Genomic DNA, 27,887 nt, shown 5'->3' on the forward strand with positions numbered 1-27,887 from the left:
TCTTGGGTGGATCTCTCCTCCCCTCACTGAGTGGAAGTGAACGCAAGAGGTTTCACCACATGTTAGAAAACCCAAACTGGCAGCACTGCTAGATACTCCCCATTTCATCAGCACACTATGTCCCAATAGGGAATGAAATACAAAACAGATTATGTGCCCAGTTCACAATCCAGGGCTCAGCAACTATCTTGATGCTATCCCCCTTTTAAACCATCCCAGTAATATGATTGAAGAATTTCCTTCCTGTAATATCTTTTGTAAGATTGGAATGATTGGCCCATGGCCAATAAAATATATTCAGAGTTAGTTATACATTATGGAAAATAAATTTAAAATGACTAATTCACTCTATGGAAAGACGATAAATTACTGATTACTGTACATTTCCCCAATATCAGTTGCTTGATCTTCTTTGAAAAAAACCCTCTTCCCATCCTTTCCATTAAAAATTAAAGCAATTTTTAACTCAGCAAAAATGCTATTTGAGTGCAGTCACTGAAAATGACCTGTATAATAACCAGTGTTGTGTAACAAATCTCCTAGGAGGGGAAGGGAATTAACATTAGCTGCCTAGTGGCTGCAATAGATGAGAGAAAGTGACAAAGGCCTCTGCTGGCTAATATGCAGGCTCTTGTGAATATCAATATGTTAAGCAGCATCTTTGTTTTCCTTGCCACCTGACACTGGTCTGCTACACAATTTCCACTAAATTAACAATACCTAGAACTTGTAAATAAGCAAACTATTTAAACAAAATGTCATGCAGCTGTTTTAAACTTGGCAACTATGATTTACAAATATTAATTCTTTAGTCTCAGTTGAGCAGTATCTGAGGGGATGGAAGTGCTGCTCAGTGAAGTTTTTCATAACTCAAGATCCTTTGTTTCTTAGTTTGCAACAAGCGAGTGTAAAGCAGCCAGAGCGTACTGTCATGTTTCCCACAATCCCTGATCTCCACATTCCCCTGCACATGTACATTTTCCTTGCCCCTCCCACATCATTTTCCACACCTTTCTGTCCCCCCTTTCCACCTCCCCACACAAATTTGCTGATCCACCCATGAGACAAGGCACTGAAGGCTGTTTAAGTAATGACAAAAATTAAATCCCTAAGTCCCAATGCCATTCCAACTGAGGTTTTCAAACATAGAGGAAATCTTCTCATTCACAAGCTTTTTGAACTTTTCTCACGTCTGGCTTTAAGAAATTACACCACAACAACTGAAAGATTCCAATATTGTCACCATTTAGAAGTGTAAAGGCTCAAAGAGTGACTGTGATAACTACCATGGTGTTTCTTTGCTTTCCATTGCCTGCAAGATTCTTGCACGGATCCTCTTGAACCAACTCCTGACCCAAATCATCAGCAGAAGTTCTATCTGAGTCACAATGCTGCCGCTGTGCTCAGTGGAGCACTGTTGACATGTTTTTCACCATTCAACAATTACAGGAAAAATACCGCAAACATCAACAACCTTTGTACATTGTCTTTCTCGATCTAAGCAAGGCATCCAATATGGTCCACTGCACTGCACTGCCATTTGGAAACTGCTTACTAAATCTGGATGTCCAGACAAATGTATTAACGTTGTTTGGCAATTCCACAAAGGCATGGAAGAATAGCATTGATGGTGATCTAACAGCTCCATTTCCAATCACAAACAGGTGAAGCAGGAATGTGTTCTTGCTCCTAGCCTTTTTGGTCTATTTTTTGCTGTGATGCTGAAGAAAGCCCTTTATGGTGCTTCAAATGGCATCTTTATAGACCTCTACACTGGGAAGCTCTTCTATTTTTTTTTGTCTATACACAAACACCAAGGTGATAGAAATGTTGATCCAGACACTACTCTATGCTGATAATTGTGCCTTGATGGTGGCACAGTGAAGCAGCTCTACAAGCTCTCACAGACAGCTGTGTATACCAACTAACTTTGGCCTGACCATCAGGCAAACGAAAACTAAGGTTATGTACCAGCCAGCTCTTCAACAACCTTACCAAGACCCTCCATTAGCCCAGACTGTATCATGTTCCAAGCTGCCAAATAGTTTATTTATCTTGGTTGGATGTTGAATTATGAAGTGACAATAGACTACGAAGAGGATGCACAAATTAAGAAAGCCAGTGCAGATAAGGTCACCTCTATCACTGAATCTGGAGGCAACATGGAATCTGTCTACAGACAAAAAAAAATCAAAGTCTATACTGCTGTAGACATTGCTCTACAGGTGCGAAACATGGATCTGTTATCAATAACACATCAAAAAGCTTGATGGTTTTCATTTGCAACACCTACAGTGATTACTGGGCATCAAATGGCAGAACCAGGTTTCCAACACTGATGTCCTGGTGAGAGCTGGTTTGGTCGGCATGAAGGCTCATATGATCAGTTCCCAGTTCAGATGGACTGGCCATATAATTTGAATGCCTGAGATTTATCAACACAAGTCCTATATTCTGAATTAAATTCCAGCAATCATTATTGCAGAGGGCAGATGAAATGCTTCAAAGACACTCAAACAAAATCTGTGCAAAACACACATTTCTTAGAGCAACTGCGACTGATCACACTGCATGGCATCACACCATAAGGGTGGGTGTCCATGACTGAGAAAAATTATGTGGACAAACAGGAAGCACAGTGCCAGGCACAGAAACAAGTAGGCAATCAATACAAGTAGGCAAATGACTCTGTGGCCAGTTCTGTGAATGCTGTTCCTCCTAAATTGGGCTGTGGAGTCATGCAGATTAGTACAAACTATGATTGTCGACAACATCCTCAAAAATCGAGGTGACCAAAATCATCATCATCATCAATCCCACAACCAGTTTTCTCCTTTCCTTGTCCCGCAAATCTCCTTACACACCACCCTTGACCTTTTCTCCAGTCTGCTGTCTGGAAGAATTCTTGTTTCATGCAGTGGTCCAGGAATTTGGAGTATAATGGATTTTGTTGGAGTGTTGCTGTCCTTTGATTTCTTGCTTTAAGAGGAGCCAGTCTATTGTCAGGAACATTGTTTCTTGAAGAAGCTCCCTTAGCCCAGCAAGAAGCTCTATACACATTGCTGCAGGATGCAGAGGGAGCCTTCTCCTCCTTTTTTTAAGCTACTGGGGGGAACTGCTCTCATCGCTAGCATCTCATCTAGCATCTGCTGGCACACCCAGATGGCCTGCCCTGATTTTGGGAATAAACTGAGGGGCTTTGCAGAATGGGGGGGTGGGCGGCAGTTTTATGGGGTGATGGGGTGCGTAACTCCACATAGCCCCTGAAGGGATTAGTGTGGGCCTGAGTGGCCAGTTAGAGTACCTGGCTGCACCTGGAGGAAAGGCCAGGCCTAACTGAACAAGAAGCCCAGCTGGGCAGGAAGACTTGGTCCAGAAAGACTTGGTTACCCCAGAAGGGGAGGACTATATAGTGACCTGGCTGAAGGGCCGAGTCACAAAGAGGGACCAACCCGAGTCATGAAGAAAGAGATGGTCACAGCTTAAGTAACTGACGGAAGAGGACACCGGACCAGGTGAGAGCTGATCCCCACAGCGCCACAAGGAGGCACCACCTGCTGTGAATGAATGCCATCACACACAGTCTTAAAGTTAAGCATCTCTGTAACTGCTTTCCTGAATCAAGGTCTATGTGAAGTAGCAATTAGTGAACCTATGCTAACACGGACAAGGTAAGAACCAAAGTTGAAACAAGAAGGAAAGTTCAAATAAGAAACTGAGGAACGTTTTAAGTAAAGGAGATTAACTGGAACAGATTGCCAAGGGATGTAAATTCTCTATTATCTGGAGTCTTTAAATCAAGACTGGGTGTCTTTCTAAAAAGATATATGCTCTAATTTGATTTGTTGGGCTAGATGCAAGAATTGCTGGTTGACATTTTATGATCTATGTTATGAAGGAGGTCAAACTAGATGACCATAATGGTCCCTTCTGGCAATAAATGCTGTAAAAGAATAAAATTGGAGATGTCACAAGGCTCTCAGAGCAGTTTACATTTGGTTTGCTGTAGCTCCCCATCTACATTCTGAGCCACGTTTAGCTCTTCTGGTGAAAGGATACTAGACAGCTGCTCAAACACCACTGTGATGGGGTTAGACACAGAAAGATGAGAAATGGAAATGTAACATGTACAATGTTACCTTTTATTTATGCAATAGCTACATTTTACAAAGTTGTGCGTCTTTGCTATGAAAGATCACCTTTCTGCTTCACTGAACTATCCTTCTGTGTATTTTTGTTGCATATCCTCAGATGTAAAAGAAGAGCAAAATAATTTGCAATGCTGTATTTATGCACTTGCTGCTGCACAGTTAGATGTCCTATGAAACATTAATCACTACATCAGACTGACAATGTCAATTTTGCAGCAAGATTAGCAGATGAAGTGGTTAAACTGGTAGACAGTTTTACCCATAGCCCTAGCAAGCCAGGCAACCTCTGTCTCTGGCTTTTGATCATACAGAAAAGATGGAACGCGATATGCAATGTATTCTTAAAGCATGCAAGGAAAATGCAAAAAGGCAGCTTTGTTTGCTGTTTTGAAGCTTCTTTCCCATCCTAGGAACTGGCTCTCTTGTGTAAAAGGGCAGCAGCAATGCTACCATCATGATTGTTGTTCTGTAATCACTTGAGGAGAAGGTGCTTAATAAACTTGAGAAGCTCCAGTATACACCCTTCCCCCATCACTGCTTCTCCAGTGTGCAAGATGCTCTGCAGCACATCTACAAATCTGGTTACATTTCTTCTTAGTACCACACTAATCCTACTTGGCTGACAAGCAATTTACTACACAACATCTATGCACATTTAATCATGGAGAGATTTGTACGAGGCAACTGATGCGACTCTGGAAGGGATTCCTCCTTAAAATAGCAGTGATTGACCATATGTCTACTAATAAGTCAAGTAATGTATTACTGCATCCTTTCCCACAGATCACCTCAATACCATGGTGATGGATGTGCATGAGACAGATTTTTATACCAGTTATTCCTCTTTTAAAATGATCATGTAGACCAGTTCTTCTTTGAAACAAGAATATGCACTCAAAAACAAGTTTCCACTACAACAATGCCAGTCTGCACCAATCATGCAGCTGAATACCCCCGCCCTGCCACCTCCGTTCCCGGTCAGTATGCATTAGAAAAAAAACTGAGAACCAAGTTTTGACTATAGCACCTTAAAACTATTATCTGGCAAGGAATGCTGTTACGCCTTAAATCAACCACCTTGTTGATTAGACAAATGAAAAACACAAAACAAAAAAACCCCACATCTACTATGTTACAAGCAATGGATGTGTTCACTGATGCTCTGGACAGTGAAACAGCAAAGGCTGTTCCCCAAACCCTGATCTCCTATGCAAATTGCAAGTAAGAGCACAATAGGCAAGGGATACCAAAAGGATTATGGTGATGGTATCAGCATAGACTATAAAGCACCAGGCCAGGATTTTCAAAAGTGACTGGTGATGCAGAGTGCCTCAATTCTGGGCTGTCCAGTTTTGAGACTTTAAAAGGGCCTCATTTTCTGAAGGTGCTGAGTACCCACCTTCTGAAAAAGCAAGCCTCTTTAAGGGGGTCTTATATTTGAGCAGCCATAAATTGCCTCAATTCTGGGCTGTCCAGTTTTGAGACTTTCAAAGTGCCTCATTTTCTGAAGGTGCTGAGACTTTAAGGGGGTCTTATATTTGAGCAGCCATAAATTGAGACATTCAAAATCACTAGCCTCTTTTGAAAATATTGCCCAAGGGCAATTGACCTACAGCTACTATTACAGCCAATTGATTAGATTCAGCCCTGGGCTATGCTGACTTCATACATTCATTTTCCTGCTCATGGAGCGTAGAGTAAAAACTTTGGATCACCTGTTTCTAGGGAGCCCTGTCTCCTGCCAACACGGCAGTCTGCTCTATGGCTGAAGGTCAGAAGCCACAACATCCTGTAGCATGCACGAGGACATCTGTGAGGTTTTCTCCATCCATCTTTTGTTGGATCGAACACACAAAGCTGGAGGTCTGGTATGGACTGCAGCATACAGAGCAGAGGGCCGAGACACCTGAGCCAACTCTGAGTCACTTGGGAAGACACTGGAGGCTGGTTGGTCTAGAATCTGACATCCTCGTTTGTAATGTTATGAAACCAACATCTGCCTTCAACACGTCATTGCTGATGCACGTCGAAAACATTCAGCTGGCACATTTGCATCTTTGTGGTAGCCCAGGTTTCAGAGCAATACAAAAGGATAGAAGCTACTTTTGCTTGATAGGTACACATTTTAGTCTGAGTTGTTATGTGGCATTGATACCACAGAGGCTTTCAAAGAGCACGCAGAACACTCACAGCCTAGCTGATTCGATGTTTCATGTCAGCAAGGCAACCTCCCTCCTGGATGGCAATGAAGCCATAATACTCAAATGAGTTGACCAATTATGCTGACTGGCATAAACCAGCACTGTAGGACCCCCAGGACTGAGAGGCCTGACTAGAGAAGAGGCCTCAGTCGATGAAGGTGCCCACAATTCCAGCTTGAAAGACCAAGATGGTCTGAAAAGTGGGTGGCACTAGCCAGGGAGTAGATGTGGCCACATGGATTCAATGAATCAACTGGGTGGCTTTAGCCAGCAGGATTTGTATGTAGTCTTGGCCACAACTTAACACTGCCTCTCAACTAGTGGAACCAAGAGAAGTAAAGTGGCCACCAGGTCTCCAGCTGCACAGATTCACAAATTTAAACAAATAAAATAAATAAAAACACCCAGTGAAGGGGCAGAGCTGCCAATATACTCCATGGACTGTACTAGTGAGTGCTGCCCCAGTTCCTCCATTATTCAGGTATTTTTAAATCAGTAGATCTAAGTAGTCCCAGACCTCACAGATCACGTGTCTGCTCCCTTCCCCACCGATGCAGCAAACAGCCCCAGGAAAAGTACTGTGCGCTCTCCAGGGGATAGTTTTCCTCTCTGCTGTGCCTTGCTGCAACCTACTATACCTGGGCAGCACAACTGCCACTCTACTGCATTAAGGGACTTCTGCATCAGTTTGAGCAGGAGGAGGAGGCAGGATTTGGCCCTAAAAATATGGATGTCAAAGTCGTGTGTACAATCCTTCTTACTCCATCAAGGATGTGGCTGTGCAGAGAGAGTTTCCTCTAAAGGGAAGCCTTGTTGGCTTCTACAGCATTCGACATGTAGTAGAGCTGAAGATAAAATTCTTTGAGACGTTATAATTGTTCACTGTGTAAATCATTAGCATCCTAGTTTGGGACCAAGAAGCAAGAACTAATTGAGCTCAAAAACAAGACCCTATTTCCAGTCAAATGTTTGAAATAAGAAGAGGAAGGGAAATATTGCCCTTGGAATGTCTAGCTAATCAATATGTAAGATTAACACACTCAGGATTCACCTCTGTTGTAATGCTTGTAAGAAATCAGCCCGTTAATAATGGCTGTAGGAGCAGATGGGGATATTTGGCATTCTATGTACTTATAATTATCAGGACAGAAATTGCATGTGAATCTATGTATACAAAAATTCTACATGTTTGATTTTCACCCATCACTTGTTTTCTCAGATTATGAGCACAAAGAGCATATTTCCATGGGCATCTGCACACTGGGACTAATGTCCGGACCATAATAATGGAAAATAGAGAATATGGCAATACTCAGAATTAGTTCTAAATAGAGGCTTTTCAATGTTCTCCATAAGGTCATTACAGATGGCTTGTCCACACAGACAGTCAAGGGTGCATGCATGCATATCTGTGCAGGTTCCACCAGCATTTTGGGCCTTGGTATTTCGGCACCTTGTCCATCTGCACAAAGACAATATTCAATAGCAGAGAGACGTGTGATGCATTTCTTTCTGGTCACCTTGCGGTGTGATTGGAGGGAATGTACTATGTATGAATCATGGTGCCTATTCTTAATGGTCATGCACTGGCAACAAATAGCAGTGAGAAAGTGACAGCAGCGGGCCAGTTTACAGCTGTGTCAAGACCCATTTCCAAATGCAAGTCTCAGACATACTCACCTACATTTTCAAATTGATTTCAGGAAGCATCTCTCCTCCTCCCAACCCCCATTTCCTGCCAATACTGTCCCCTAAACCCCATTGCTAATCCCTCTGCCCCCTCCAACGACTCTACTGCCAGTTCCACTAAAATCTCCAGCGATAGCTCCTTGCCCCCCACACTAATACCCCACTCAGTTGCCGCCCTGACGGCCCAGTGCCTTGTACTCCATAAAGCACAAAGCCAGGTGAGCAGAGTTCCCTCCGCCCACCCCACGGCTATAATAAGCTCAGCATTTGGGGAGGCAGGGCCGCAATTACACCCAGAGAGGGGAAACAAGATGTTGTCTCTCAACAGGGTTTTTGAAGTAGAACAGAAGAGCATGAGGCCCACCCCCCCTTCCCAATCTCTCTTCTGCTGCATCCAAAGGCCTGGGGAGAATGGGGCATGACCCCCCCACCCCCCCACACCACTGATCCCTAACTCTCCTGCTCCATAGAGTCCAAGGATGAATTCCCCCTCCCTGAATCCCCCTTCCCCTCCTTCCTGCTACTACCAAGACTTCGGGGAGAATGGGGAATGACCCCTCCCTGACATATTGACAAGCCCCAGTCCACCCACGTTGCGCTGCCCGGGCTCTCAGGCACCACTGCAACCCCACATTTCCCCACAAATCCTCCCATGCTGCCACTGACCACCAAGCCCCACACTCCCACTGGCAAAAGCCAAAGCTGAGCACAAGTCAACTACATGACACACAATCTTGTGTGTCACACATATATACAAGTCCGTGAGAAAGACTGATGCATGTGTGGATGACACATATGGTACTGGGTAGTGTAGATTTTATATGGGAGATAGCATTATTAAATCAGGAGTACGGAGTCTCCTTGGCTTATTGGGAGACTTGGTCAATCTGATTCCAGGTCCCCATGAATCACGCTTTAGCCTTCTTCTGAAAATTGTGTTCAGCCAGAATTATGACATAAGACAGCCACAATCTCATTAACACCACCGCTCAGTACTGTGAATCACCACCAACAGTATTTCCAAGCCAGAATCCAAGGCCACTGTAGCAATTCATCAGCTGCTCTTATATTTACTTTTTCAGCACTTCTATTCTAAAAAAGGGAAGAAAAAACTGCAATCTTTCCAAAACGATAGTAAATAAAAGGATCTGGGGCTTTTGTTGAAGAAAACATATATAATAGTTCAATAGTTTTCTTGATTCAAGTAAATGACATTTAATCTTTAAACTAAATGTTTTACTCTGTTTTCAACAGCCCTACATGCAGGAAGGAATTCTAAAACCCTCGTTATGCAAACAAAATACATTTTCCCTTATAATGCAGTTTGAAGAAGAGTTCTTATATAGAATAGGATGAATGCTCTTTTTGTTGGAGAATTATACACCTGCAGTAAATGTCTCGCCTTCCCTTTACATATTCAAACTGTATCCAGATAATAACCCACTAGTTTTCATGACATTCAAATGATGACGGTAAGCATGAACCTCATTTTGCAATGTGACAGCAGAGCGAGATGAACTGACTAGACCAAGGCCTGAGAGCAAGTCAAGAGTCCCCGTTTCCAACCCCAAGTTCATTCCTCTAGGACTAAGCTATTTTGTTGTTATTATTTTTATTGTGGTAGCAACTCAGAGCCCCCGTCACAGATCAGAAGCCGATCATGCTGGACACTGTACAAACAGTGCTACACGCCTTTTATATTCATATTGCTTTTAAAGAGTGTTTGTATTTTTCTTTAGTGAAGGGGTCTTGAAGCATCAGATTGACATGGTGAAGAACAATCCTAAATTAAGACAAACAAAATATTTGTAAAAAAAAACAAAAAACGGCCCAATGAGTGTGAACAGCAAGTTCTGGTACTTTGCCAAGAGCTGGTGGGAATGGGAAAACAACATGCCTGTCAAGAATGTTCCTAATTCTTGTTAACATTCACAAGAAAAAAATCTCTTTAAAAATCTCACACTTTAAAATGATCAGGGTAACTCATCTCAGTGAAGGGGGTGGACAGCCCTGCCTTAGAACAGTGCTGTCTCACAGCAGGGAGACATCTCCCGAAGGCAGGTTGCCCCCAGCAACCAGAGATAAACCAATGCCTAACTGGGAAAGAAGCCAACCTTACCTGGTCACAACCCCATTGTTCTTTGTTCAGCCTGCATCCCCACAGGAGGAGGAAGAGGAAGAGCTGTAGATTTAGGATGAGGGAAAACAAGATAATTAAGTCTCTCTCTTGCCTGTCTCCTAGCTCGAGACCCTAGCAGTTCTGAGTGCTCCATGCTAATCGTGATGGCAGAGGAAAAAAGAGGAAAGTGACCAATGCCAGCTATCAGAAGATCAAGAAAGCAGGAACAGGAAGAAAGGGAAGACCTTACCATTACAAGGTAAGTATCTTTAAGCCACAACAACAACAAAATAAAGCAATGACCTGAATTGCTCAGGCAGATGGTGGTACTAAGACAGCCAAAAGGAGGAAGATTGTAGTCTTGATGAAAGCGGCCTAGTAATAGTTAGTGCAGGCTATCCACATGTAGGGCAGAGTGAAAGACAGTTTCATACAGTTCTATCTATTTGACTGAGAAATCAACACAGAAAGAGAGAATCCAAGATTCCTAAAAGATTACTCAGATCTGCAGGATGAGGGTTGTGGTCGACATCTGCATTCCTCAGGGTCAAAGGAGCTGTCCACAAGGGTGAAGCTCCTCTGTGCAGAAGACAGAACTTTCTGGGAAGTTGTCCAAGGCTGTGAAACAAACTCCTGCAGGATCTAAGGACCACTTCAAACCTCACCACTTTCTGTTGTTGCAAATGCAAAGAGCGCTTCTTTGACCTCGCCCTTGCTGCTATAAAAAGATAGCACAGTATATAAATAATGGATTTCATTTTAAAACGTTCCCTTCACATTTGCTGCCTGGGGAGAGGAAGGAAGGAAGGAAGGAACAGAAGTCACAGATGTTAGTCGTGTCACAAAAGGCTCCTCTAGAAGGCACTCATATACCATGGGGATGAGCACAGTATAAGAACAGAAGAGTTTTACACAACGGGAGAACCAATGGGAACTTTGCCTGAGGGTTTATCTTGAGGAGTATGAAAGGTGTTATTCAGAACAGGTTAACTAGCACATTCAAAATCCTGAGCACAGACAAGGCAGTCATATTTTAGCATGTGCTAAGCTGGTTCAGTTGAAACCGAGGCTCCCCATGGACGTTAGCTTTATCAGTTTGGTAGGTTCTAAAATTACAGCTGGCTTTGGCTACGTTAGGGATGAAATCCTGGCCCTACTGAAGTCAATGGGAGTTTTGCCTCTTACTTCTATAGGACCAAGCTTTTAGTCCAGAGGTTTAGAATGCACTAGTCAACCCATTCTGTTACTCAATAAAGCCAAAACCTGACAAAGAACTAAATAATGAGTGAATGGTTTTGGCCCCACAATCAAACCAAACAAAGTTTTTGCATGTGAACATTCTTAGAGCAAAAATGTGATGCCCCTGATCTGCTTTGATCCCAAACAAAGGAGAATTATGGCTCTCATAAGAACAGTGTTTTGTGCTAGTTTTAAAAGGAAAATGTATGGATTTATTTTTCCATATATGTTAATTGATCCCTCTACCCCTTCCCCAAAAATAGGACAGTACACTGCAATGAAGACTTAGTGAACAGCAGAGAGTTCATACAGTACTATCTTTCACTGGTGAAGGTGATTAATTAAAAAGAAAAGACATTACAATGATTTTAAACATCTGAAGTTTGAATATGGATGCTAACATAAATGCAATTTAGCTTTAAAAATGATAATAGCTTAGACACAGTTTAGCTTCCAGGAGGACAAAGCTAATTGCTTTCCTTGTGACCACCACTCAAAGGGATATTAACAGCAGGTAGTTTTTTTTCTTCCCTTGTTCCCTAGATTTTTATTACTGTAGCACACTGCACTACATGGCAGCTGAAATGTTCCCAATGGACTTCACTGTGTATACAAAATGTAGAGGGAGCTCATAGCTATCGTATGTGCATTAACAATCATACTGATAAAACCCACAATGAAGTATTGTACGAACAGTCACAACTGGCTAAATATAATATGATGGGAAATTGTAGTGATTTTATGCATTATCAGCAGAGGAGTGGCAATCTGCTCCATTTAACCCATTGGCAAGTCAGCCTGTAAGCAAAAAGAAACAGTACCCACATTCTATCTTTCCAAATAGCAATGCTGTGCTATTGTGTAAATGTTGGGAGGAGATAATTTCTCATGAGATTCTGACACAAGAACTTCTGGGGTCATAAAGGGAGTGAAGATTCCTCAACACTATAATATTTCTGCCTATGTAAATCTGCACATTGATCTAAATTCTACCTACATACAGATGGTGCTGCACTGAAAGACTGCTTTGTGAGTAAAATACTCCTGCCCTTTCTCTATACACAGAGGTTTAGAAAATGACTCTAGAACTAAAACAGAGAAAAATTATCACAAAAAGGTACCATCCACATTTTTTTAACCAATGTGCTAAAATATTTTTTTCTTATTCTGTAGTGGCCACCTTTCCATTGGTCAAAAACATTGCATGCATTGGTCTATCAAGAGTTTAAACACATACTGAGTTAAACATTTTGCTGGTGTATTTTCCCTGACTCTGGTGGAGTTATACTATGGTTTAGCTTTCCCATTGATTTCAATAGGTTTAGGATTTGACCCTTAGTAAAATCAATTGCGGTCTCCAATGTAATTTGTTAAACTATAAGAGCTTCAGGGTAGGGACTGAGGCCTTGTGTTTAAGGCATTCATGAATTCTGAGTTGAATTCCCAGCTCTGCCACAAACTTCCTGTCTAATTCTAGGGAAGTAACTTAATCTGGCTGTCTCAATTCCCCATCAATAAAAGGGGGATAATAATATTTCCCTATATCACAGGGGAATTGCAAGGATAAACACATTCATGTTTCACACATTCAAACACTACTGTAATGAGGACCATATAAGTACCAAGAGAGAGAGACTGTTTAGTTCTTTGTATAATGCACAGTGTTGAGCAGACTATTGAAGATAAACAAATATTTTAAAAACTGATTAATGTACCTGACTGAATTGGATACACTAAGTTAATGTCTCCATGTTAAATTTACTTAACCTGTTCGTAGGGCCCAATTTATCACCATTTCCATTTATCGCTGTAATGATTATCCAGAAATAGAAAACAACAACGGTCTTCTACCAGGAAAAATGGGAGAGGTGAACAACATTAGGGAACATGTCAGGGAAACATACCTGGTGTGGCAGTTCTCCTCTGGGCTATCATTTGAAAGTTATGAAACTAAAATATGCAATATAGGTGTGCAAAACCTAGCTGTAAATATAAAAATTATCCTATGGGCCACAGAGAGTGGTTTTGCATGAAACCAATTATTTAACAGACTTGCATGCTTGACTAATCTCTTCCTACACAAATGCATAATGAACCAATTCTTATTTTTTTTAATTGGATGAACATGGTATTTATCCCAGGTCTCTCCTACGTTTTTGCCCCAATTCACAATCAGCGAACTGTGACATTAAGAAGGACTTCAAGAAGGAAGTGACATCAAGGATAGAAAATGCATCCACAGCATTCACTAAACTTAACAACATATGGAGATAAAAGATTCACAGCACCAAAACAAAACTGAAAAATGTAAAGTCAAGTTAATCTCAGTGCTAGGATACAACTGCAGGAGTTACTAAAATGGTAGACAGAAAACTGGAAGCCTATGTACCTATGAAAGACTCTGGCCAATGAATAGAAAGACCTCATCACCAACCAAGAAAGCCAAGAATCACCAACCAGCAGCTCGTCTCCACTAGAATCAGAAGAAAGTGCTGGAAATGTTTTGGGCACGTACTGCGCATGCAACACACACACACACACACACACACACACACACACACACACACACACACACACACACACACACACACACACACACACACACACACACGAAGTCATCAACTGGAAAGCAATTGGTGTGAAGAAACATGGGCACCTAAAGGAAACCTTAAGAAGAACCCTTAGTAGAGACAGCAGAAACAGCTGATCATAACAACATAAAGCACACAGAAAAGAAGAGGCTAGTTTCCACCTCTTGAGCCAACACTGGCATCGAAAGGATGTAACAATAAATAGTAAGTGGTGACTTAATGAACAGGGTGTTTTGATGGTATGTTGTTTTTACATGTTCTATGTCTAAAAATCAATGTAGCTGTTTATAGGGTGCTCTGATTTCTTTGTTTGAAACACTGCTGTTAAACAACAGACACCTCCAAGTTTTTTTCCCTTCCCCCTTCTGCCTCTTAGCCCTTCTGCTTCAATTTCTCTATCTATAAAATAGGGATGTCTATTCACCTGCTTCACAGCAGCTCTGAGAGGATTACTGAGTTGATTTCTGCACAGCATTTTGATGATGGTGCTTGCTAAGTAACACATTGAAATGCTCATGACAACTACAAACATAGAATATCCTATACTTAACTTTCATTGTGTTCTTTCCCCTCTCTTATCCAAGGCACACACACATGCAATAAGGTAGTGCTGATGGAGTGCTGTTACAAAACTTTGGTTATTCATTATCCGTTGATATAAGCAACTGTAAAAGTGCTAGGCATTGTCCAATCACAAAAGAGTGCCTTGCCTCTGAGCCAGAGAACATACGCACTAAGGCAAGCAGGCAACAGGAAAGAGGATGGTTTATATTGTACGAGTAAGGTGGTCAAGGAGGTAAACATCCACAGTGAAATATTGCTTGCTTATCACAATGGCCTCCCCCTTCCCCCCCCCCCTTTTTTTTTTTTTTTTTTTTTTTTTTGAAGTGGGGCATAAAATTGTGAGTTCTAGTTTAAAAAGTGCTGCAAAGATCTTAATTCTCAGTTCAAAGGATCTAACAACGGCACATATAACTTAAGAAAAACAAAACAAACATGTTTGACAGATAACCTGTAACTCCTTGATTTTTCATCTTTTATATGTAAAGAGTAAAAGTCACACGCATCCTCGCACAAAGCCTGAACAAACAGGATGAGAGAAATCATAACTTCCTACCCACCCCCAATCAAACAGGGCCTGGCGTAGCTCTGTAGCCTTTTCACAGACTGAATTCCAGTTCCTTGGCTACAATAGGATATATGATCCTGACACACCTATTACACAAGTATCTGTAACCACTGAACCTGTGTGTGACTGTAGGTGTAACAAATAATTCCTCTCCTGTCACTGGCCAACCTCTAAGCTCTACTGACCCTCCACACTGGCAATGGGGATTTTCACAGAGTGGACATTGGACAATACCTGTGTGTCTACCCAGAGTGTAGGGGTGCCAAAGCACTACTGCACTTCCAGTGCTTTTGGGGCCTTCTGTAGTTCCAACACTTTGGGGTGAATTGTACTCTACTAAAGGCTACAAAAAAAAAAAAAAAAAAAAAAAAGCCCGATCCTGACCTTGCAATATAAAAGACTATATTAGATATGTACACATATAATAAAAAAGCAAACCAACCAGAGTACAGAAGATACATTGGCATTGTGCTATTGTTGTCATCTGCTCCACAGGATATTCCCCAAGACAGAGTTTACAGGACATCAAAGGATCAAGTACCAAGTCCCAGGTAGGCCTGTATCTTGCAGTAGTCATTGCAGAGCAGTCTGGGGGGGGAAAAAATGAAAAAATTAAACACTTCCGTCACAAGCCTTATTACACTCCTTGGGAGTGCAAGGCCTTATTGTCAATATTCACCGCTGTCTACGAACTGTTAAGAAATTAAGACAGTAAATAATTATTATTATATGGACTGTGGTACTGTACAACATACTGTATTATGTGCATCTCAAAGATACAGGTCCCACACCTGGGAGAACACAGGATCTAGAAAGATTAAAGATAAATGAAGTGAGGGAAAGGGATGTAACATATAAGTGAAGTGATCACAGGGATGGCAGGCAAGAAAACATCCCATTAGTTGCACATTATTCTTTGCTGGAAGTTACACACTAAACTCCAACCACCGCAATTCTGCCTCATCTTTCTTCCATACCAGATTCTTCCTTTCATCCACATTTAATCCTCCATCCCATATAAGGGCCCAATACAAAACACACTGAAATCACTGGGGGGCCAGATTTACAAAGGTAGGTGCCTAATGGGATTTACAAAAGCAATGAGAAAGGTAGGTGCCTAAGCCCTATTGAAGTCAGTGGGAGTCAGGCACCCAACTTGTTTTACTAAATCTTTAGGTGCCTACATACCTAAATTGTAAATCTGGCCCTGGGAATCTTTCCATGACTTTCAAGGTGATTCAGATCAAGCCATACATGAGCAAACATGCACAGCACCACAGTGCAACTGTGTGCCAGAATTTCAATTAGTTACATGAGTTTATAACTCAGTCATAAAAGTTCACTTGTCGGTCATTCGTTTAATTCTGATCCATTTGGGCGGTGACCAAAAATCTGAAGCAGTTAGCTCTGGTGGTGTGTATGAAATGAATGTATGGGCTCTACCCAGTTCTCAGCAGGCAGTTCAAAGCAATTATTTGTGGATTTTTTTGGTTATCTGGCACCTCTGAAACCTATCTCAGGAGAAAGAGGGTTATTTAGTCTATGGTCTTTGTCCTTGAAGGAGATCCTCCATGTCAGTGTTAAGGTACAGGGGTGAGACAGCACGAGATAGATAAAGCAATGAAAGTCTATTTTCTGGCTAAAGAACTGTCACTCTCCAGCACTGAAAAGTTGCACAAAGCATTAATACACTTACTTTGGAAAAGATTTTGCTCTTGGCAGAAATGATCTGAGCCAAACAAACAATATTTCAGTTCAACCATTGTTAAGTCACAGGATTTTTTAGTAGTAACACTTGCAAATTCCACAAAGCTTTTGTGTATAGCTACGATGTGCTGCTTATGCCATACTGTTACAGGCACTGGTCCATAATGGGACACTTCAATGGTTTAAAAATTAACAAAGTAAGGGCTATCTAATGTACACGAGCATTAGTTTTTCCACATAGTACTGCCCTGGACACCCTCATTTTTCTTCTTCAATTCATGCTTCGAAAGGCACCAAGTTACGGTCACCTGTTCTCCTGGCTGAGGTAGACCATCGGTCTTATTTCCAGTCCTCTCTGAAGGGATTGATTATTAATTATTATTATTATTATTATTATTTTATAAAAAAAACCAAGGTTCTATTCTCCCCTCTCTGCTCTTGCGTTACGTGTGCTGCCTCTGCTCTGCATTATTAGAGCCGAATATGATGCAAAGAGACAGGCAAAGAAACCATTTGCAACTGGATGTTGCTTCCATTAAGAGCATCTGGTCATCATCACAACAGAGCAGCCACACATCCTCCTCTGTAGCAGAGGTTGAGGCACAGGGATACCTGAAGAACAGATAGGGAAAGAACCTCTACCCTGGTAGGAATCACCTTCATGAACTGCTCAATATTCATTATGCCCACTCCTAAAGTTGCACTGCACAGCAATAATCAATATTGTTCCTAATACCAGCAGTAGGCTGACCACTTCACTGGTTTAATTTTAAAGAGTGATTACTTTTGAAAGAGTACATAATCAGAATTGGCTAGTTCATATCCATGCTCCAATCTCCATTAGATACTGGGTATGGTCACTTTGCACTCACGTGGATGAGACTGGAAAGTAAAATTAGGTGTCATCTGGATACTGACCACACAGACACCCACACTTCCTCACTAATTCCCTGAATGCATGTTGAACAAATGAGGGTGACAAAATATGACCTTGTGGAACCCCACATGACACAGACCTTAGGTCAGATGAACAGTTGCCTATTACTACCCAGATACTACCTAAACATGCTCACAGTGACCTTATCACCAAGATGAAATAAAACAGACTCAACAAAAGTGCCTTAGTTCTAAGGCCTGAGGACTCCAGATACCACTGAGAGTGTTTCACCTTATCAAAGAAGTTGGTTAACATTCCAAAAAGTGAGAGATCCATAATAGGCTGACAGACCTGGCGAGATCTACATTAGAAAACGGTTTCTTTAGCAAGCTTCTACATTTTACATCTGCACTGATTAGGCCTCAAATGGAGTATTGTGTGTCCAGTTCTGGGCGCCACATTTCAGGAAGGATGTGGACAAATTGGAGACGGTCCAGAGAACAGCAACAAAAATGATTAAAGATCTAGAGGAAAGATTGAAAAAATTGGGTTTGTTTAGTCTGGAGAAGAGAGGACTGAAGGGGAGATGATAACAGTTTCCAAATACATAAAAGGTTATTACCAGGAGGAGGGAGAAAAATTGTTCTCCTTAACCTCTGAGGACAGGACAAGAAGCAATGGCTTTTATTGCAGCAAGGGCAGTTTAGGTTGGACATTAGGAAAAAGTTCCTAACTGTCAGGGTAGTTAAGCACTGGTATAAATTGCATAGGGAGGTTAGGGAATCTCTGTCATTGGAGATTTTTAAGAGCAGGTTAGACAAACACCTTTCAGGAATGGTCTAGATAAAGTTGGTACTTCCATAAGTGCAAGGGACTGGAGTAGATGACCTCACAAGGTCCCTTCCAGTTGTATGAATCTATGATTATTTTTTCCAAGATATTCCACTACCTTGCCTTCCCTCAGGGAAGCACTGACCTCTCCAAAAATGGCCCAGCTAGCACACTAAACAACCTAAATATAGCATTCATAGAAATATTTACAATTAAAGTCCAAGTCTATTGATATTCACTTCACTGCAGATATGATTCCCCCAAGGTTTACAAACTGACTGAAGAGAGCTGAACTTTTTTATGTTAGCCCTCTGTTGGCTAGGGAAATGTAGGCTCTGTCTACACTGTAGATGGGAGTCAGTCTCCCCGCCCAGCTAGCACACTAAAAATGATTGTACTGGAATCACTTATGAATGAACTTCGCTAGGCAAATTTAGGCTCTTGTGCACTGGCATGTGTTGCTTATGGTAACAGACAAAGTATGAGACAGCAGGCAATGGGAGAAAGATGTACGTGAGTTAGGGATGAACTTGCATGGCTCAGGAAAACCAAAATACTACAGGTTTTTGTGAGATTTCCAGCCCACATTGAAACTAAAATTGAAACTAAAACCTCAAACAAATATACCAATCCATGAAAAAAATCTATGTTATGCAAATCTGAGGTTAGTCTCTAGGGTGCAGGCATGGGGCAATCTACCTTCCACACAGTTTTACCCCTACTGCTGTGACAGCTTCTCTCCTGCAGCTACAACTGGATTGAATAGCCTTACTTTATATTGCCATCTCATTTGGAGACATCTCTTCTCCCTCACCAATTCCTCTGTGACACAGTGAAACCAGTCTCAAAAGCAAGCACCCCAGGGAGCAGCAGAAATTGGTTACCTAGTACAATTGTTATTTAACTGATGGCCTCTTGAACTCAGTGGGACTCTAAACATGTAAGTAAGCAGAATTTGACACAAGGATCAGATGGCAGACTAAGGGTGGCTCTATAGGCTTGCTTAGAGCACCTTTGACACACCAGCCTTCCAGTTTGAGACAACAGGACACACAACAGAGGATGATAAACATCAAGTGCATTTATAATGCAATGATGTAAAAACCAATAGTTGCTCCTGTAATCATTTCAAGAATCTCTATTGTTTAATGTCATTTTTTTACTGAGTATTAATTTCATTTTCTCAATATATTACAGCATTTCATACTTGACTTCTCACTGGTTAAATACTATTATATATGTACGTTTATAGTCTTTACATCTTTCTCTCAGTCTTCTACATTCTTAATCCAAAACTTCCAAAATAATTACCCCTGTGACTTGAATCTCTGCCAACTTCTTATTATCATATTCTTATTCTGGCACCCATTGGTAAAAAAATATCTGCCTACTTGTTAGTGAAAAAATGTTTTCCAAATCCCACATTGTTTTTTGTCTCTGTTGGGAAGTACAGGGTATTAAGCTCTTCAGGGTACAGGCTGTGGCCTTCTTTGTACTTGCCTGACATATTTTGGGGAAGTACCATAATATAAATAATAAATCTCCACATCAAAATATGCCTACACGTAATAAGACAATCCAGCTACCAAAAACAATAGAAGCATGTTCTGTCAAGATTTATTCAATCATTCATTCAGAATGATTCTCCGCCAGAGGATCCTAGCTACAGACTATTTAAGATTTCAAAGTGTGTTCCTATGTCTGTTAGCGACACAGAATTATAGAATATTAGAGTTGGAAGGGACCCCGGGAGGTCATCTTGGCCAACCTCAAAGAATGTTGTTTACAGTCAGGGCAAGAAAAGTGTAAGCAGTTGGTCATCTGTTGCTGAGTGTCTAAAGAATTGCTGATTGAGTCGGGATACCTAGGAAATGACCTTGTAAGTATATTTCAAATACATAGGAGTAAAGCATTTTTATCCAGCATAGTATGCGCCACCTACTGAACAGATTTTAGCCCATTGTGAATTCACACTATTATAGATGTACTCTGAATTGTCAGCTCAGTATGTGGTGCATCAGAGCTCCTCAAGTATTAATGGTAGTTTGCATAATTAAATCCCCATAAGGAGAGTTGAAAACAAGTGTAGAACTTGGCGTTAATATTCACCTCCAGATTTCTACTGCAGTTGATGGCAGTTTCATTCACATATCTGATCAAAATTTGGTCCACACCTTTGGGCAGTGAATTTGTAAGACATGACAGCATAATATTTCAACTGATTTAGTTGGGGTTGGTCCTAATTTGGGCAGGGGGTTGGACTAGGTCCCTTCCAACCCTAATCTTCTATAATTCTATGATTTCTTCTTTTCAAACAGTCTCACACTGAATGCTGGGAAAAAGGATCATCATGAGAAGTGATGTATTCACATTACTGAGTGATCCATAAGCTATTCAGAGCTATCCTCTTACATGTAATCAGCAAGCTGCCTCATAGCTATCTGATTTTATAAATTACTAACCATGCTCTGCACATCTCTACCTGGAAATGAAATCAGTCCCAAGAGTGACTCACTGAATCTTCAGAATTCTGTTAATGGAGCATGACTATTTAAACACCAATGTATTTACATTCAGATGGGAGAAAAACACCCTCTCATCCAACCTAATATTTACTTTTATTATTTCTATTCCAAAGCATCATAATGAAGATAAAATGTGTTTCTGTATCACTCCTTGTCTCTTTCTACTTGCTATGTGAGAACAAATAGCAATATTAATTCACCGATAAAATAAACCATAATGTTTCAAGATCTCTAAAAGTCAGGGGTATGGTGTGAGGGAGGAAGGAAGCAGATGCCCACCTGTGTAAATCTCAAATAATTAACGCAACAAGAATTTCTAAGGTACACCTGCTGTGTAACTTTCCATAAGACTAACTGGAAAAAAAATATGACTGCAGGGGGGTATTTTGGATTATATTGAACTACAGGTGCATTTATACCGGTGGGCCAACTCACCAGCCAGTGCTACAAATAAAATTCCCAATAGCAGCAGAATTTCAGGCCCTTTTTATAGGCATGGCTTTATTTATCAAAATAGTCCAACACAAATCAAACAGATAAATCGAGTTCTGCTGCCTGGCCATTTTCAAACTACTTTATCCTTACCCAGAGTCTCCTACAGGACCTCTCACAACTGAGCAGCTTGTTGGACTTTGGTGTAAGGACCAGATGACCTGCCAGCCTGAACCCTGGCCATAGACCAATTACCTGGGAGGCAGCTAATTAGTCACAGGTAGGGCTAAGACCATTGCCATTAATGGGTCATCATACTATCCCATGACTGTGCTTGACACTACTTATTAACACAGGATCGGATCCAACTCCCATTGAAGTCAATGGAAATAACCGCACTGATTTAAATAGGGTTTGAATGAGGCCCCTAAAGTGTGATTATCATCACTGATGTCTCTTTTCATTGCTATTCTTCTCTCTAAATCAGATTACTGTAATGCAGTCTGCAAGGGGCTACACCTTAAATTGTTCCAGATATTACTTCTAGTTGCAGAAAAAAGATGCCTGTTTATAAACATGGGATCTTCTGTATGTCGGACATTATTCCTGTGCTGTGTGATCTGCACTTACTGCCAGCTGACTTCTGGGTGATGTTTTCAGTTAATGGTTTTGACTTACAAATGCCTACATGGTTTTGAACCTCCTTCATTCCTCACGATTCTATGCCAGTAACTGCCAACCAAAGTGTTTAAGTTAGCAGGGCCCTGGTTTACAACAGGAAGGGTGGTGGTAGGGTGTTATCAGTGAGGGCCCCTGGACTCTGACTTTTACTTCCCTCTTTGGTCCACCATAGCCTGAATTTAATGCTCTGCTCATCTGTTTCACCAGGCTTTTCCAGTGATTTTAAATAGATTGGGATGCTGACATCTGGGAAAACTCTTCAAAACACAGAGCTAATCTGTAAATGGTTTTTTTTTTTAATTATTTATTTCAATTATATAAATTTGCCAGGAGACTTCTGACTCGGTAATTTAAAAACTCTAAATAAAAATGAAAAAAATGATACCATCTTCACATCCATCTGCTGTGGACTGTAGGGCTATAAAGCAGACGTGTGATCAGGAATTGTAGCTATCCTAGAAACTTCCCTGCCCTCCCTACCCCATCACAGTAGTAGTAGGCTTCTCAGAATCTTTATCACCACAAGACCCATGCAAGGTAGGAAGCATTATTATTCCCATTCTACCACTGGGGAACTGAGGCACAGATGGCCAGGTTTGATTTCAATGGGATTTAACCTGTTCAGGTTAGTGGGGTTTCTGCTGACACCTACCTGCTTCAGCAGACATCTAAGTACCTTTGCAAATGACTTGCTGTGATGGGCACCCAGGATTGAGAGTCACCTTGTTACACACTACCTCCAGCATGCAGGAGTCTTGCTTGTGGTAACTAGCTGTCAGCTCCCTAACCCCACCAGCCGTCAGCAACTAAACGCTCTCCTCTGGGACATGCCAGCCTTGTCTTTGCCTTGCAGATTAACAACAGGTGCACTCCTGTCCCCGAGTCCCTTTGAATCATTCCCCTGTGATATCCAGTGCCCAACACTGGCTAATCCCAGGCCCTCTGCTTGCAAAAGAACAGCGTACCCCAGTTTACTAGTTTTATTTTAACCCCCCCACCACGCCCATATAACACACAGGATTTAGGAGCTGTTATAATAAAACAAAAGTAGGCTTATTTAGGAAAGCACAGAACTAAAAGAAACAAAAAACAGAGTGGTGAAAACAAATGGTTAAGATACAAAACAATCCATAAAACACCAACTTGGTTCTACATTTATTAATAGTTACCTTTCCTAGCTAATAAAATAGGTTTTCTCCCCAAAGTTCAATCTGTTGCCGAGCTGGCTAGCTTCACAGGAAACAGGATCCAATTTTTCCAAGACACATCCCTGCTCCCCAATGGTCTTTCCCCCTCCTCCGTTACAGTGAAACAACCTTTTGTCTTTATTCATAGACAGGGTAAACCTCTGTCTAATGCAATGTTCCTTTTTCACCTCCAAGTGGTTTCAGTTTTTTGCATGGTTTTCCACTGATAGTCTTGGGATGGAGCAAGGCTAGACAGTTGAGACTTGAATTACATCACCGGCGAAACGGGGAGGGGTGAGCACTCCTTCCTGCATGAATGGGCCATCACCGAAACATATTATATATCCCCTGGTGACTAACTTTTACATCAATAGCATAAAACATACTTTAAATATAGTTACATTATTCATTAAGTATTACCCATATATTGCGCAATGATTATGAATCTTGATAAGTTATGAGCTTTCTGTAGATATCCTACGTATTACCCCTCATGGACAAACACCCTGCAAGACGTGTTTGGTGTAGTAAATTTGTCAGATGCGAGATGAGTTGTTTATAAAGAACCAGGGACCTTTTGTCAAGGACCTTCTGTCTACACAGGGATAAAAGACCCTCAGCACAGCTGCAGCTTAAGCTGCAAACATTGCTGTGTAGACACTCAGGCTCCGGTTGGAGCCCTTGGAGTCCACCCTTGATGATCCCAGAGCTTGGCTCCAGCACGACCATCTACACTACAGTTTTTTCAGCCCTTGAACCTGAGCCTCACAAGTCCAAGTTAGCTGACCCACGCTAACCACAGGTTTTTTTATCCCTGTGTAGACGTAGCCTGTGTCACACTTGCCCAAGGTGACTAGCCATTTTTCCTATTTTGAGTACCTAAAGTGCACGTAAACTGCTCTCAGAAAGTGAAAGCCTGATTCTTCCACCATTACCTACTTAGATTCCTAGATTCCAAGGCCAGAAGGGACCATAGTTAACATCTAGCCTGACCTCCTGTGTAACACAGGAAATAGAACTTCCCCAAAGTAATTCCCAGAGCATATTTTTTAGAAAAACATGCAATCTTGATTTAAAAATTGTCAGTGATGCAGAATCCACCACAATCCTTGGTAAATTGTTCCAATGGTTAAATATTTTCACCGTTAACAACTTACACCTTATTTCCAATCAGAATTTGTTTAGCTTCAACTTCCAACAATTGGATCATGTCATATCTTTGCTAGAAGGAAGAGCCCATTATTACGTGTGTGTTCCCCATGTAGATACTTATAGACTGTAATCAAGTCACCTTTGAACCTTTGTCTTTGTTAAGATAAATAGATTGAACTCCTGGAGTCTATCACGATAAGGCAAGTTTTTAAAATTCTTTAAATCATTCCCACTGAGATTCTCTGAACCCTTTCCAATTTATCAATATCCTTCTTGAATTGTGGACATGAGCACTGGACAGAGAATTCCAGCAGCAGTCACAACAGGGCCAAATACAGAGGTAAAATAATCTCTCTGCTTCTTCTCAAAATTCCCCTATTTATGTATCACATTCTCTCTTTTGGCCACAGCATCACACTGGGAGTTAATGTTCAGCTGATTATCCTACGAAACGACTGAAAAAGCTTTCGGAGTGGTGGTGGATAGCGTCCCCCATCCTGTAAGTATGGCCAACATTTTTTCTTCTAAGATGCATACGTTTTCATTTAGCCAAATTAAAATGAATAGTTTGCTTGCACCAAACTTGCAATCCAGACTGCTCTGAATCTACGGATCTGCCCTCTTTGTTATTTACCACTCCCCCAATTTTTGGATAATCTGCAAACTTTATCAGTGATCATTTTATGTTTTCTTTAATATCATTAATAAAATGTTCAAGAAGCTAAAGTCTAGTTTGAGCGCTTAAATCTCACACATCATTTGTCCAATTTTTTTTCTGGAGACATTTTTGAAGTTAATGTTATTCTGACAGACTTTAGGAAATACCACAAAACCTTCTTTTACAAAAAGGCTATTTCACCAGAACAAGAATTACACTCTCAGACACTGACATCCCCTCTACCCAAATGTCCTCCACACTCTTCTCCAAGCAACCCCTGAAGCAGAGCTTTTCACCTCAAAAAGGAGTCGGGCCAAAGAACCCAAGAAGTCCAATAGGGACTTCACTATTGTGATTATTGGGTCACAGTATAAAATACTGGGTGGCAAAAAAAACCTTAAGATAAACAGTTCCAGAGGGGTAGCCGTGTTAGTCTGTATACAGCAAAAACAATGAGAGTTCTGTGGCACTTTAAAGACTAACAAATTTAATTTTTCTAGGCATTAGCTTTCATGAGATCAACTCACTTCGTCAGATGCAGAGGGTTTTTTTTTTTCTTCTTTTTTTTAAGATAAACAGATAGCTTGCCAAGGGGTGTCTGTATCACGTACTAGTGAGAAGGCCTAACGGTCCCGTTTCATTGCAAAGAGCTCTCACCTCAGACCTGACAAACTCACTACCTCAAACACATCTTACAGGAAATGTATTCATGAATAGTAACATCTACAGAAAGTTCACAACCTGGCAAGTTATAATCACTGTGAGAAGTACGTACAGGTAATATTTATGGAGTAATGTATTTATACTGAAAGTATGCTTCATGGACTTAGTAGAAATTAATCACTAGGGGTAATACGTCTGGTTGATGACCCATTCAACCAGAGGGATTTAATTCAAGAGGGAATGGCCCTACACCTACTCAACCAGCAAGATAAGGCAAGGCTCTATTGTTTACACTGGCCACATCCTAACACAGTAAATGGAAAATTGTCAGAGACAAGGACAAACAATCAAACCCATTTAAGGTAGAAAAGAAATTCTACAACAAGGCAGGGGTTCACCTTGCCCATAAATAGAAATAAAAGATGGTTTTCAGTATAACAGAGAGTAGAAAAAGGCTTTGAATCCATTCACAAAGGAATGCCACTCATGGAAGGTGTGGAGGGGGAGGTACTTTCATGCATGTTTGGATCCTGTTTGTTGTGAAACCATCCAGCTCTTCAATGGACTGAAATTTGGTGGGGGTAGGGTGAGGATAGCCTACTTTATTAGATAGGAAAGGTAACTAATGGTAAGCGTAGACCCAGGTTCATATTTTATGATTTTGTATTGTGCTGTAACCAGATGTTTCCACCACTTTCTCTCACTTCTAGGTAAATCATTATTCTTTCTTAAATAAACCTACTTTTGTTTTATAATATGTGCCCACGAGTGCTGTGTGGTTTAAGGAGCAGCAGTTTAATGTGAAACTGATAAACTCAGGTACACTGTCCCTTACGGGACAGAAAATCTGCAATTTCGGCAAGTAGCCAATGTCAGGGGCTGGATATCACAAGGTAACAATTCAAGAGGACTGTGGTGCACCTATAGTTAACCTGCAAGGGGAAAGAAGAGATGGTGTAAGCAGATGAGAGCACTTGAGTGGCTGAAGAGCTGGCAAAGTCAGGGAGCTGACACGCAGCTACCACAAGCAAGATTCCTTCTGGCTGAAGGAAGTGGGGTAAACAAGATCACTCTCAGTCCTGAGTGCCCCAAGAACCATCACAGCGCCTCAGAAGCTTTTCAAGATCTGTTGATGCATATGAAATAGCAGCTCTGGCCAATTAGATTTTAAAATTCAATAATGCTAAAACTAACTAACCAATAATCTATAAACAAATGGCTCCACCATAGGATAGCAACCTGCAGCAATAAACCTTTCAGATCAGGATCAGAAATTAAAAATGAATGGAGCCTGTATAAGGACTATGGCAACAAGGAGACTTGGTCTAACTATTAGCAACATGAAACTGAACTCTGCTGAGAGCGGAATATAAATCAAAGCAGAATGATGTAATCTTTCCTGAAGGGAGTTTAGGTTTGAATAAACATCTCAACAGATGCTCAAGAGAGCATCAGCAACAATCTGGAGACATTCTTCCAAGTAAAAGAGAAACATCTTGTTGTCTTCACTTTTTTGGATATTCAAAAAAGACAATTCAAAAACAGCAATCAGAACTTATTTTCCCAGCTGAGTGTGTTAGGATTTTGTTTCTATCACACAAAAGGCAATTACCAAGCTTTCATATTTATAAAGGTTTTCTGCAGTTTATAATCACCAGCCTTGAAAACATGATTCACATTCAAAGTCGTGATGAAAATGTACCACACAGATATAACTCATGGGTTTACAAAGAAAGCTCAAGTTGTACTTAAAAAACCAAAGTTCCAAGTGAACAGAAATAGCCAACAGATATTATTTATACTGAGAGAGCACCTTAAGTTTCCCAAATCATAGATCTGAACCCCACTGGACTAGACACTGTTCAATGACATAATAAAAAGCTAGTTCTGGCCTGAGGCATTTACAATCTAAATTTAATAAAAGACACATAGTAAAGGACTCAAATTTGCATGAAAATCAATACTCTGGGAGAAGACTTACTGATGTAGAGGGCATTACATATCCTGTTTTTTGTGTGTGCTTGTGGTGGTGGCAGTCACAGGGATGGGGACATG

General features: G+C 41.1%; 1 protein-coding gene across 2 annotated transcripts in view; it reads right to left on the minus strand.

Annotated features, from left to right (window-relative positions):
- Positions 1-27,887, minus strand: part of RNF144A (ring finger protein 144A) — an 85,411-nt gene that overhangs the window by 20,290 nt on the left and 37,234 nt on the right. For both annotated transcript variants that reach the window (XM_067544809.1, XM_067544810.1), the window contains exon 2: positions 15,562-15,707. In XM_067544809.1, coding sequence (XP_067400910.1) covers positions 15,562-15,696 — 135 coding nt within the window. In that variant the 5' untranslated portion in view covers positions 15,697-15,707. The remainder of the gene's footprint in view (positions 1-15,561; positions 15,708-27,887) is intronic.

The sequence above is a fragment of the Emydura macquarii genome, unplaced genomic scaffold (assembly GCF_026122565.2).
Source record: "Emydura macquarii macquarii isolate MOO-44397 ecotype Brisbane River unplaced genomic scaffold, CSIRO-AGI_Emac_v2 contig_1027, whole genome shotgun sequence".
Lineage (NCBI taxonomy): Eukaryota > Metazoa > Chordata > Testudines > Chelidae > Emydura > Emydura macquarii.